The sequence below is a fragment of the Halichoerus grypus genome, chromosome 5 (assembly GCF_964656455.1).
Source record: "Halichoerus grypus chromosome 5, mHalGry1.hap1.1, whole genome shotgun sequence".
Lineage (NCBI taxonomy): Eukaryota > Metazoa > Chordata > Mammalia > Carnivora > Phocidae > Halichoerus > Halichoerus grypus.
Genome location: NC_135716.1, coordinates 28,120,637 through 28,134,018, shown reverse-complemented (window position 1 = coordinate 28,134,018; position 13,382 = coordinate 28,120,637). Strand labels below are relative to the sequence as shown.

Genomic DNA, 13,382 nt, shown 5'->3' with positions numbered 1-13,382 from the left:
GCTCATGACTCTCCGTCAACTCGGTTGACATTTTCTCAGAACTAGGCTATTATCAGAGACTCTTTTTTTTACCCAGTCCTTCTCTCTCCTTCTTCTTCACCCGTGTCAGATTTGCATCATGGTCTGAAGGTTCTTCCCACCTTCTCTAGACTCCTGTTTATCCTTCACAGGCTTTTTTTTTTTCCCTCCAAGTAAATGTCTTAGATGTCATCAGTATTACAATAATCACCCGTCTTGGCATCTGCTTCTCAGAGGACTTGAATTAACATAGAGTTTGGAGAAAATATAAATAATTTGGTGGTGGATGTGGTAATCATGAGCTATATATTGGACATTCAGGTGTAGATATTGAACAGGCAGTAACATACACAAATCTGAAGATGCAGGAATTGAGACGGGTTAATCTGGAGCTAGAAATTTGGGAGTTGACTATCAGTGATATTTAAGCCATGAAACAGGATGAACAATGTAAATAGAGAGGAGAAGAGGTCTGAGGATGAAGTCCTGATTGAACACCTCAACCAGAAAAGATGGGTGAGCAGGGCATCAGGGGGAAATCAAGAGAGTGCAACGGGCAGGAAGTCAAGTGAAGACAGTGCTTCAAGGAAGTCGATAATCTTGTAAAATGCTGCTGATGGATCAAGCACCAAGAATTCTGAGAATTAAGGATAGAATTTAGCAATGATGGGGTAATTGCTGACCTTGAGAAGAACGGTTTTAGGATATGTAGGGATGGGAGGCTGATTTGAAGAATAGGGAAAAAATAGTGAATATAGAAATGAAGTGAGTGAGTATAAAAGTGCTGTCACGGAGTTTTGCCATCAAGGAGACCAGAGAGTGGGGTGTTTCCTAGAGGGTGACATAGATTCTAGGAGTTGTAAAAATTCATTTGTTTGTTTTGTTTGTTTGTTTTTAAGATAGGAAAAATTAATCACATTTATATGTTGATAGAAATGATCCAGTAGCGAGAGGGAAAATATATAATGTATAATAGGGAGAGGGAGAGGGATAGGCTTTCTGAAGCAATGTCCTAGAGTTGGAGAGGAGGGATAGGATGGACAGTTCAATCCACATAATAAGAGGAAAGGCAGAGTGAATAGGCACAGGTGGAGGTAGGTGGATAAATGTGGGTGTCGGCCCTTGTGGAAAATTTGATTCTATTTTCTGAGTGAAAGTGCAATGAAAAGGATATTTATCTAGAGAGAGTGAATACATTCAGGAATTGCAGTATGATTGCCTAGCAGCATTAAGAACCCATTCGGGTTGTAGGCATGAATGTAAAATGAAAGCAGTCTGCATATGTTGTTTTTTTTTTTCTGTCCTCGTGATCAGTTCTGCGGGGGCAGGCACACGGAGGCACGAGATTGGATTTAACTAGGATTTGGGTCTTACCGATTCCATACCAGCAAGAGAGGGGCAACGGAGTTGAGGGGATAAGCAAGGGAGTAATTCTAATAGAAGGCAAGGGAAGACGTTTCCCATTAGCCCTAAAGACATACCACGTAAGCAACTGCAAGTGGGGTTTATGAGTAAAACTCTCCTATGTGACATTTTTCTTTCATGTATCAGCATGGCTTGGAAAGAAGTTTGGGAGTGGTGGTGCTTTGTGAAAGAAAATCACCAAGGGAAGTACTAAAACATGTCATTTGCCAATGGATATCTTGGACCTGAATTGAAGGATTGATAAGACAGAGATATTAATGGTTAATATTTCAAAAGAGCAGACTTTTCATGTTAACAAAATGTTTCAGCGGAAATGTTTGTCAAAGCATTGATCTTACCCAATGATAATCTTTTGCTTGGATAACTTGGGCCAGCATATATATTTTCTACAAGAGCTTAGTCAAAGATTTTAATCAGAGTAAGAATTCCACATTGAAACACAGCACTGAGATTTCTACCTCAGTTAATTCTTTGTGCATCTAATACATCATACTTAACACTAATTTGCATTAAAATGATAAATGCAACAATTCCTTGTATATATAGGGAAAAAACCAGTAAAACATGAACATCATGCCACTTCTACTAGAGATACCATAGTGATTTCTTAAAATTGCTCTTTTAGGTGTTCAAACATTACCTCTGTGCACGCAATGTTTTTAATTAGTGTTCTCTAAATAGCTTAAAGAAAACCAGTAATTCCATTATTTATATTTCCAAATTAAATATTGTTTTGTAACAATAATTCTTACATTTATGAAAAATATCAAATGTTTTTTAAATGATGGGCTATAAAATTAACAGTTATTTCATATGTTACTTAAATTAACTTTGGTTTGCTTATATGTACATTGCTGAATAAGTACACTGATATTTTCTCTAACAGCAAAGTTGACTAGGCAATGGTATTTAAAATTTTCTTCTGAAATGTCCACATCTTGACAAAATATATACTGCTAACATACCACATTTGTGAAGAACATGTTTAGAATCTTTGGTGGTAGAAAAAAATATATATAGAATACATACAGTTTTTTCATTTTTCATTTTTTTTTGTTTTTTAGCTATTAATTATTCTATTAATTATTCTAAAGATAATATTTTTCTTGTCTAATAATGACTATAAAGCATGACAACAGCTGTTCCTTATAAGCACCATTCCACCTCTGAGAATAAGCTGAAATTTTTCTTAAGGCATATTAAACCTCTCCATCCACAAGAAATTGGCTTGCCTGGCTATGAAGTGAATCCCTATCCACAGGTTGTGTGGGAATAATGAAATCTATAATATGACTTTTAGGACTATCATTTTTGGGGTCCAGGAGATTAGGATTCATTCCTGGCTCTGTCACCTATACATGGAGTGTGTGAATTTAGGCAGGTTATTTCATCTTCGTATGCCTCAGTCTTATTATCTGTGTTCCCCTCAAACCCTCGAACAGAATATTAAGTACAAGAGAATAGGACTTGGTCTGGTTTAAGAATCTCCGGTGCCCAGCCCACAGATAGGTTCTAAATAAATATTTGTTGAATGAATAAATGTAACGGACTAATACTTAAAACAGTATAATAATAATTGTTTAGTGGGGATATTTTGGGATTAATGACATAATACACAGTGAGTATAGAGCACAGACCTGGATCAGAGCAACTGTTCTTAATGAGGAGAATTCTAGAGAAGCCACGGTAAGTTTGGCTTCTGTATCTAACCTGTGTTTTGCCTTCAGACTATGGATGGGATTTATATAGAATTAGTGACCCTATGCTATACTCCAGCGCCTGTGAATTGTGTAAGAGGGAAAATATTTATTTTATTACCATTTATATCTCCTAAATCTTTCATAATATTTGGGAGAAGTGGAAATAAGCCAAGCGGATTAAAATATTTTAGCATACAATCTAAAACTCATGATATCATTGAAAATGTTTTCAGAACTTAAGCATGCATACCAGAAAACCGGAGGGAGTATATATGATATTTTATTGATTTAAGATGCATATTTAAAATTTTTACATATCCAAAATCTGGATGCATTTTAAAATCAATGGCCTCTTATAATTGATTGGCTTCTCTCTTCTTTCCTTCCTTCCTCCTTTCCTCCCCCGCTTTTTTGTGGTTCATAATATAATAGGGTGTTTTAAATAGACTTGGTTAACTATGGTATAGCCATATATTAAAGCAGTATTTCTCAATGTGTATTTCTTATCACCCTCCAACCCTGGCAAAGAGCCTCTTAGGCATTTTTTTCCCCTAATTTTCCACTCCATGAAATTTTAACACCATAGATATACTCTATATCTATTCACGTATTGCATGTATATATCTGTTTTATGAATAAAAGGACTGATATTTTTGCCCCCCAAGAACCAATTTCATCCCCTTGGGGGCACTATTAAACACACTGAAAATGCAGGTATTAAAGTGATACTCCGTATCACTCTTAGTTTTTAAAATCTCCTTAACTAGAATATTGGGAATCATAAACTAATTCTTAGGTTTAGAACTTTTGGTTTTAATCATACAACAGGATGTCCATGAATTTTATCATTATCACGGATGACCGTCAAAATGTGTGCAGTTTGAACATTTGCTATTTGCCCCAACAGTTGGAAAACTATCCATAATATTTTTTTGTTAACAAATAAAAGATCTTCAAGTTCAACCAGTGATATCATTCAACATATCATTCTCATTTTATGAAATAAGACTATTTAATAATTTCACTGTATATATTCAGGATGCTCACTACTTCACCTTTACATGTTTGTGATTTTAAAGACATAATTTGAACACTACATCAATAAAGAGAGTTTTTAAGACCATCTGATTTGCCAGGGGTGCGGGAGACACCTGCTCTAGACTACATTACTGCATTCAGGGGGGAGGATGAGGAGGCACAGTTCTCGAAGCCTCTATGCAACACTCTTCTGCTGTCGCCTAAGCAGTCTGGGGATTCCCACCTCCGATAGTAATGATGGGAATCAGAACTTAGTCCCTCTGTGACCAGCGGTTTGCACCAGAGGGAAGAGAGGGTCACCACCTATGGCCATCAAATCAGGATTTTCGCTTGCAAAGCGAATTGCTGTATTTAACAGCTCTAACTGATGGAAAAAGGAGTGATTTCTTTACTTGGAGAATGTCTTTAAATAGCGAAGTTGTTGAGTATGTTCCTAAAGATTCACTTATCTTTGCTCTGGGCTATGCAGTTTAACTCCCATTCTCTTAGGTTAGTGGTGCAAAGAACTTCTAAAATTAGTGATACGTAGAACTTGAAACTTTGTTGTATGTATTGCACTATTATTTCATATTTGACAATTCAGACATTTGGCCTACTTGTATTGGGTTGTGTTAAATGACTAGTTTTGAGACTCACTGTGCACTTGGTTTGGGGGATGTGAACTATTCTAGCAGACCAAGCAATATTATCAGTAAAAACTAACATGGGTAGTACTCAAAAGAGACTCTTCAACAGTATACAGACATCCATTTCAAGGCTTTATCAGTTGAGTTAGTTGTACACAAGCTTTTGTACATAAATTGAAAGTGAATTCAAAACCAGAAATCATCTCCCCCACTGCTCCTAGTACTTGCCCTTTCTCTGCCTTTTAACCGAAGCATCTCCATGATACTCCGGGCATAGACATCCCTCAAGTTAACACTGATATATGAATCAGTGGCTATATTCTTGGTGAGCTTCTTCAGAGCTTCCCGCTGTCTAACGGCTGCTTCCTTGAGCTTTAAGGTGAAATAGCAAGCGGAGAAGCGGTCGTTAATAATAGCAATAGGCAAGGCCAAGACAAGGATTCCTGATAATATACACATGAAGGCCACGATCTTGCCTGTGGTGGTGTCAGGTCTAATGTCCCCGTAGCCCACAGTAGTCATGGATGTCGTGGCCCACCACCATGCACAAGGGACACTTGTGAAGGTTGTGTCAGGAATGCTTTGCTCAGCAAAATATTCCACCGTGGAAAATATAGAAATTCCCACAGACAGAAATAGGAGCAGTAGGCCGACTTCTTCGTAACACTGGGTGATTGTCATCCCGAGTGAGCGTAATCCTGGAACAGAACAACTGTCGTCAGTCCCTGGCACCCCTTCGTCCCTCGCCACCTTCCACTTCCCTCTCTTCCCCTCTCCTGCCCGGCTCTCTGCCCACAAACGTGCATTTCACATCTGACATGTCTCCAGCATTGGGCAGTGTTCTGGGGATACTGAGATGATAAATCATAATCTTTTTCTTCAGGAAGCTCATAGTCTAGTTGGTGGGGCCAGATTGCAAAGGATAGAAAGAAATCTAGTTAGATTCATTCATGCACTTATATATTTACTAAACACCTACTAGTTACACACACACACACAAAAAGTGACAGATGAGACTACAAGGCAGGCAGGGGATGTATGACAGGAATTATACTTTAGTCCATAAAATGGGAGACCTGTGCATCATGGCAAGTGGAGGGCTCACTTAGCCAGACCTGCATTTCCATGTGTCACCTTGGCACACTTTTCTAACATTTTATGTGTCTGCTTTACTCACCCTCCTAACGAAGTGGAACACTGTCAGGGCATTGTTATCTGAAAGCCAGAAGCAGTAAAGGACGTCCACCATGAGAATGAAGTGAAGCAGCAGGAGTGAGTTAAGCATCAGTGACCGCACTGACACACGAGAACATTCTACATACATTCACGGGGCATTCTTAACGGTTTATCAGGAGGGATTCCTCAACTCCCGTGATACCCACTCAAATTCGCACTCATAGTACCAAAGCTATAGGGAAACATTTCCCTTGAGTACATAAAATTTCTGCTTTCCTGTAAGGAGATAGACCTGAATACAGATTATTCCTTCACTGCAAAAAGGTATGGGGGACTGAAGCTACCGGGAAATTCCCTCACTATGAGGCATTGGTGCATTCCCTACTGCTCTTCTGAGGATTCACTGAACCCCTGGGAGACATACCCAAGAGAGCCTAATCCCATTTCCAGAGACTCAACCCTAAGGAGAGTCAGATGAGCCCATAATGGGACTAGAATTTTGAATAAGGTATCTCCCCTGACACCAGAGTTCACAAACACCGCTGAAGGTGTATCCACATTTCGAAGTCATATCAGCCTGAAGTCATAATGATGCTGTCTCTGAAGGTCAAAGCAATGCCTCCTAGAATCATTTTAATTTTTATTCACTAGAGACTATTTGAAATTTCATTAAAATGCCATTTGTGCTCTCATTATTTTTAAATTTGGTTCTTAAAACTTCAAGATATTCTTAAATTATTTACCAGCTATTTTTAAAGATTAAGGAATATTAATTTTGACGTTTAACTTCAAAAGAAGATTCTTTTTAGATTGTGTTTAGAATATCTTTTAGAAAGCTGACCTTGATGTGTCTGCATTGAATTGTATTTCTGAAATATATTGACAGCATATAGAAGAAAAGCACAGTATTTAGAAGACTGTTTTCATTTCAAGATGAAATGTTCTAAATAATTTTGTAAAGAAACACAAAGTGGTCTAAATTTCTGCATGCTACATCTATTAACTCAGATAATTCTTAAAAAACAATATGAAATTGATGTAATTATTGTGCCATTTTATAGATGAGGAGACTGAGGCACAGAGAAGTGGCATATCTAGTACAGAACTGCAGAGCCAGGACTTAAACTTTGGCTCTCTGGCCCACCATTGCCCTCCTGTTATTCTAGAATACCTCTCATCTTATACTTACAGTTAATACATGGGGAACTATGTCATCTATGTCTATATATTGCAAAATGTAATGCTTAAGATAAAATTGTCAAATATTTATGTAAGCGTTCATATCCTTTCAATAAATTAAGGCTTTATTAATACTTTGTACTGCTTTGGAACTAAAAAAAAAAAAAAAAAACCCTTGAAGAGGTGACACGGTGGAAATTACTATTATTTTCTTTTTCTTTTCTTTTGGGAAAAAATGTAGTCTTTACTGGGTGTTTTTAAATTGAATCTTGTGAGGAGTTTATAAATACTAGAAGAAAGCATCCTATTATGTGTGTCAGAAAACAAAGAGTGGTACTTCTAAAAGTTGTTGGAAACCCCATTATCAAATCCCTGCTATGTGAGAGTAGCTAGGAAAATACCCTACCAAAATTATGTTAGGAGAAGTCCTAATTACCTCAGACATGTGGGGAAAAAACATATTTGAAGTTAATTTCTCCCTATATTAATAGGGAGAGACAATGACCGTCAACTTCTTTTAGGTGACCAGTTAGGCACATATCTGGGGAAATAAGGTGGTAGTAGGACTTTCTAGCTAAATTATTTGTATTCTTGTGTATTGCATTTATATGTACCATATTAACATGGCATTCTACTCCACTGTGTCTTAGTATAGTCCACACAAAATCCCTTGTGAGCTTGTTAAAATGCATGCTCCTCAATCCACCCCCAAATACTAAAATCTGTCTGTTCACAGACTGAGGTTCAGAATTTGCCTTTTAACGAGCTTTTCTTTTTTTTTTTTTTAAAGATTTTATTTATTTATCTGAGAGAGAATGGGAGACAGAAAGCATGAGAGGGGGAGGATCAGAGGGAGAAGCAGACTCCCCGCCGAGCAGGGAGCCCGATGTGGGACTCGATCCCGGGACTCCAGGATCATGACCTGAGCCGAAGGCAGTCGCTTAACCAACTGAGCCACCCAGGCGCCCCTACGAGCTTTTCATCAAAATCTAACATAAGGTAACTCCAGAACATCCAACAGCCACAGGACCAGCCACTGAGAATTGCTGCCCTCAGGAACACAAAAATCATCTTTAATGGGTTTGTGTGACTTCCCCTGACACTGACTATAACTTTCATGCACAATTGAGTGTTGTGTGGAGATTCTTCTAGGGCGAGTGTTCATTAGATTTTCATTAGATTTTAAGGAATTCCTGTTACTGTATCTCTCATGCATCCCGGTTTAGGGACAAGAAAATTCTCATACTAGATAAAGCATTTAACCAGTGTCTTCAACTTTCCTACAAAGCAAATATTTCCATTGTTTCTTCAAAAATCATGGGATGGCCACCAGTGCCTGGTCATCCCAGTTTCTGCATGGCTAAAGAAAGCCCTGCAAGGCTGACTATCTTTTTTGCCCAGGAACGTGTGTGGTAAGCCCTTCCTTGGACACAGAAGAGAAACTGGCTTATGTCCCTATAGACTATGAATAATTTATGCATATTTTATGTGCTGTTTATGCATATTTTATCTAGAACCTTCTAGAGGCAGAGTGTCTTTAATTTTTGTACAACTTCTGAGCACTGGGTTAAAATAAATTGAGGGTAACAAGGGGTCAAACTGTTTTTCACACGTCTTATGGAGAGAAGGAGTGGGAGAGGCATCGTCTCTATACCTGTGATAGCAACTTCAGGGTTTTGCTTCCCAATCCCTTTTTGGAGACCCTGGTTCGGTAAAGGATGGGAGTTGGTAATTCTGAGTATCAATTCATGGTCACTTCTCTTGGACTGTAGTCAAGCACTAATGTTCACAAACAATGACAAATTAAAAAAGCATCACTGAAATTTGAATACCTGTGGAATGTCTGCCCAGCTTTAGCATGCGTAGAGCCCTGAGCAGCCTCAAAACCTGCACAATGCGCCCCACATTTTCCAGCTCCTGTGTCGTCTGGCTCCCACTCAGGCTCTCTACCAGAAGAGTGATGTAGAAGGGCAAGATGGCAAGGAGGTCGATGATGTTTGGCACCTTTCTCAGGAAGCGGCACCTGTCCCGCACACACAGGAAGCGCAGGACAAACTCCCCGGTGAACCAGCTAATACACACATACTCCAGGATTTCCAGCAGCTGCAGGTCCAGCCAGCTTAATTCAGCTGACATCAGGGCCATGTTGACGATGGACACCACCACAAAGATGATGGAGATGACCCCAAAGATTCGAGCAGCTGTGGAAGATCCAGGTTTCTCCAGGATGTTCCAGAGCTTCTGACGGACAGTGGGACAAGGTCCTTGGGAGAAGTCCTGTTCACTCTCATGTTGACTCTCCTGGTCTTCTGTGTCCTTCTTAAAGTCTAACGTTTCACTCAGCTCCTTTCTTCTGAAGTATCTTTTAGAGAAAACAACTTGGTGATTAGTCTAACTTGAAAAAAAAATACAGACGTCAAAAGAAAATTAAACTTAGCAGTGAGGTCATGCTTTTTATTTTGGTAAAAATGCAGAAAATGTCCATTCATATTTAACCCAGGCTGTCTCCTGCCCACAGTACTCAAAATTTCTGTTTAGGATTAGTATTTTTAAAATGAACCTTTCTTGGCAGAAATTTATACAAAAGGATTTATACATAGCAAATCTACTTTAATGCATTTTATTACCCATTTTTCTTGTAACAAGAACAGAAGTTTGCCATTTGGAACTTTTGTGTATGTGCAATGGAAAGGTCCTCATGAAGAAATAGTACTAATAGCAAGATAATAACATAGTCATCATCAAAGTCCCACAAACATTCACAGTCAAGGAACCAATTTTCCATCTCCTGTATTTAAAGCAGTTCTCCATCCAAGTTTAAAATTAGTGTTCTTCAAAAACTAATGATGGCTAATTGAACATAAAAAAGTGCCAAAAAAAGAATAAAAAATAAAAATAAAATAAAGTTAGTGTTCTAGGCCTGATAAATGGTAATGCTCCCTACTGAAACCTCCATCTCTATCCGTGCATCTTTTGGATTTTAGCTTTTCTGACTCATTTATTCAACCATCAAATATTTATTTCAGGCCTGACCTCCTTTGCCTTAAAAACGAATTGGCACACATTCGTTCAAAAAAGGAAGAGGTCCAAAAAGTTCCAATCCAAAGCTGGCTCTGACGCTTTCCAGACCTCCCCGCCACCCCACCTTAACAGCTCGGAAGTGGCCTCAGGTATTCTGAGGCCTGGATTCAGCGAGGCTTGTGTGAAGCTCCTATCTTACCTCTGCTGCCCTCTCTCCACTGCGCCCGCCTCCCCGCCCAGCCCCCGCGCGCCTCTCGGGTACCTGTCCCTGCAGCAGGAGTCGATGCTGAGCTCGTCGATGCCCCAGTACTGGATCTCCTGAAGGAAGGAGAGCGCGCACAGCTGCTCCATGACGTGCAGGCGGCCGGTGCGGTAGTAGTGCAAGACGTAGCGGAATGCTTGCGAGCTGCGGTCGAAGAAGTACTCGTTGTCCACGGGGTTGGCATCATCGCAGAACTCCAGGGGGCTGGGCACGGCGGCCAGGGCCCCGGGGCGGCGGCACGAGGCCACCACCACGGCCAGCTTGCCAAGGCGCGTGTGCGGGAAGCAGGACAGCGCCTGCTGCGAGAGCACGAAGCGGCTGCCGCCCACGTTGACCGTGAAGCAGTCCCCGAGCGCCAGGGGCTCCCCTTCACCCTCGCTGCAGAAAACGCTGGAGTCCAGCGAGGTCAGGGAGCAGCTGTCCAGCGGCGAGTCCAGCGGCGCCCGCCTTCGGGGAGGCAGCTCCATCCCCGCCGCCGCTGTGTGAGGGCGCCACAAAGTTGGGGGGCGCGCCGGAAGCCTCGGTCCGGCGAGGGTGGTGGCACGGCCCCTGGTGGCGGCCGGGATTTCCCTGACTCCCGAGGCGGGGGGTGCTTCCCGCCCGCGCACCCCTCCACTCTCCACCCCCTGTGCTCGTTCCGCCAGTGGCCGCTAGGGCGCGGCGAGCGCGCGATTACAGCGCACCAGTGCCGGGGCGCCCAGGCTAAGGCGAGGGGGGCGGGGGTCGCGCCGGGGTGGGGGGGGGAGCTCCGACGCTGTCTAGGCGGGGACAGCCCCGGGGAACACTGCTGGGCGCCGAGGCCCTTCCCGGACTTACGCCCCCCCTACTGAGTTCGTGCTGGAGATTCCCAGCCCCGGAGGTGTACGGATTGAATGCTTCGCTACCTAGGGCTGGAGCGGGCGGGGAGGGAGAGGTGGGAGGTCTAGAGTGGGGGAGGAGGACAAGATGACTCTTGGGGGGAACGGACCGAGGCAAGGGGGATGGTAAGACTCACTCCAGACCAGGAGACCGAGAGGGAAAGTTCAGAAAGCAGGGGAAGTGGTGGCCGGGTCTGAGTTCCTTCCAAGTTGAGGCTCTGTCTTCCTCCGTCTTCTTTTCCGGCGGCGGCTTCAGAGGCCTCCCCGGCAGTGGTCGCTGGGGGCGTGAGCACGTGGCGGAGGGTGCCCAGGGCGAGGGGGCCGCATCATCTGCTCCCATTCATTCTCATTCAAGTCTGATTGTCACTCACGCTCTATTTCCTCCTCCCTCCCTCTGGTTTTGACCTCCTGGTTGAGAAATAAGGATAATTGGTGATGACTTTTAACTGAAGTCCCAGTGAGTCACTAAGAACAAGGGGTCACCATTGCCAGTTTCCGCCGCGTATCGAGGCACTTTGCGCCCTTACGTTTAGCCATTTCTGCCGGTACAAGTTTCCCGGAAAGCAGGCGTTCTAGGCTCGTTCTCCGGCATACAGCGGAGCTCTCATTTTAGGAGAAGGGAAGGCAAAAAGACAAGGAATAGAACGGGCGTGGGCTGGGGCAGGAGTTTAAATAGTAACGACGACTCGGTAAAGGGAGCAGCCGAGCGCCGTGCCCAGGTGAGACTAGAGGTGTGCCCACCGGGCCCCTTGGAGTCGCGCCCCAGCCAACCTGTTGGACACGGGGCGGGGGTGGGGAGGAGGGCAGGGTGACTCACCTTCCGCTCCGGGCACATCTGCGCAGCGCTCAGAGGCCGCGGCTGGTCTGGTTGCCTTGGTTAGATCCTCCTGGTGTACACGTGAGGTCTGACTTGACGGGTCCAGGAGGAAGACTGTGTTCGAGGCTGAGCTCGGCGCTGGCGCTTGATGCCTAGCCTCGCCTCATCTCCACCGCCTCCGGCTCCGGCCCCTCGGCCGCCCCCGCCCATGCTAGCGAGCCATTCGCGGTTTCGAGCACCAGCTGTGGGGAATGCTGCGAGCCGAGGGAGGTGAGACCGGAGGAGGAAGAGAAGCACTCCGTGACTCTGAATATTATATTCATCCTGCAGACACCTCAAGGATTGCTGTTTGGATTCCCGTTTCCCTGAGCTGTGTGCTCACAAACGCTCAAGAACAAAATTTTCCATAAGTCTGCTAAACTCAGGATTAGGATAGTTACAGTAACTGCTTTATGTGGCATGGTTCAAGGTTTTCTCAGTATTTCCAGCAAGCATCTGGGAATCCTGCATTTTTCCAAAAGTCTTTGCAAGAGAGTGTGAAGCACACATCTTTTTTTCCTTGTAAGTAGTTTTAGAAAGTATATATAAAGAGATGAGCAGGGAGCTTAGTACAGTGGGAAAAACTTTTTCATAAATTGACTTGAAACGTGGCTGTTTGGTTCTGGCTTTGCCGAATGGCTGTGGGACCTCCAGCTGTCATTTACTTCATGGGCCTCAGTGCCTTCCTCAGCAACATTTCATGTTTCAATAAAAACGCCCAATGTTCATTGGGGGCTTACTTTATGTCAGGAAATTTTGTAGTCTTTTTACTCATTCAGTACCTTATTTAATCATAATAACAATACTATGAGGTAGCAGCATACCCATTTTACAGACGGAGGAAATTGAGGCAAAACAGAGAAATTAAGTGATTTACTTAGGGTCATACAGTCCAAATTCAAACGCAGGACTGATTACCAGAGGCAGCACTTATAAACACGATGCTTGGGACATCTCCTTTTTTAAGTGACTTTCAAATAAATCAAAGTGTGTTTGCTTTTATTTACTTTTTTATTTATTTTTGCAAATTTCTAAAGGAGGACAGGAGTTTAATGATGTATTTTTCCTGACCTTTCAACAAATGTTTACTGAGCCTCCACTACAGACCACTATTCTAAGTGCTTCAGATAGATCCACGAAGAAAAACAGACAAGATCCTTGTCCTTGTGGAACTGAAGTTTTTCCTGTGAGAATAAAGAGCAACTTTAGTGAAAATTAAAAAAA

At 42.6% G+C, this 13,382-nt stretch overlaps 1 protein-coding gene across 2 annotated transcripts; it reads right to left on the bottom strand.

Annotated features, from left to right (window-relative positions):
* Nucleotides 1-1,838: 1,838 nt before the first annotated feature.
* Nucleotides 1,839-12,502, bottom strand: KCNV1 (potassium voltage-gated channel modifier subfamily V member 1). Of its 2 annotated transcripts, XM_036075744.2 has the most exons (5): nt 12,120-12,502; nt 11,440-11,710; nt 10,446-10,923; nt 8,995-9,524; nt 1,839-5,505 (listed from the first exon to the last, which is right to left on the bottom strand). In XM_036075744.2, the coding sequence occupies exons 3-5, from the start codon at nt 10,910-10,912 to the stop codon at nt 4,994-4,996; spliced, it is 1,509 nt and encodes a 502-aa protein (XP_035931637.1). In that variant the 5' UTR covers nt 10,913-10,923; nt 11,440-11,710; nt 12,120-12,502; the 3' UTR covers nt 1,839-4,993. The 2 variants fall into 2 exon arrangements, with proteins under 2 accessions (XP_035931637.1, XP_035931636.1); XM_036075743.2 differs by lacking the exons at nt 11,440-11,710; nt 12,120-12,502 and having other exon boundaries at nt 10,446-10,994.
* Nucleotides 12,503-13,382: the final 880 nt, after the last annotated feature.

Bases quoted from the DNA above. Each gene is read 5' to 3' on its own strand.
- KCNV1 (XM_036075744.2), bottom strand. From the start codon at position 10,912: ATGGAGCTGCCTCCCCGAAGGCGGGCGCCGCTGGACTCGCCGCTGGAC. The intron at 9,525-10,445 runs GTACCCGAGAGG...TTTCTCTAAAAG, and splicing joins GACTCCTGCTGCAGGGACAG to ATACTTCAGAAGAAAGGAGC. The intron at 5,506-8,994 runs GTATTCAAATTT...GTTCTGTTCCAG, and splicing joins GCTGGGCAGACATTCCACAG to GATTACGCTCACTCGGGATG.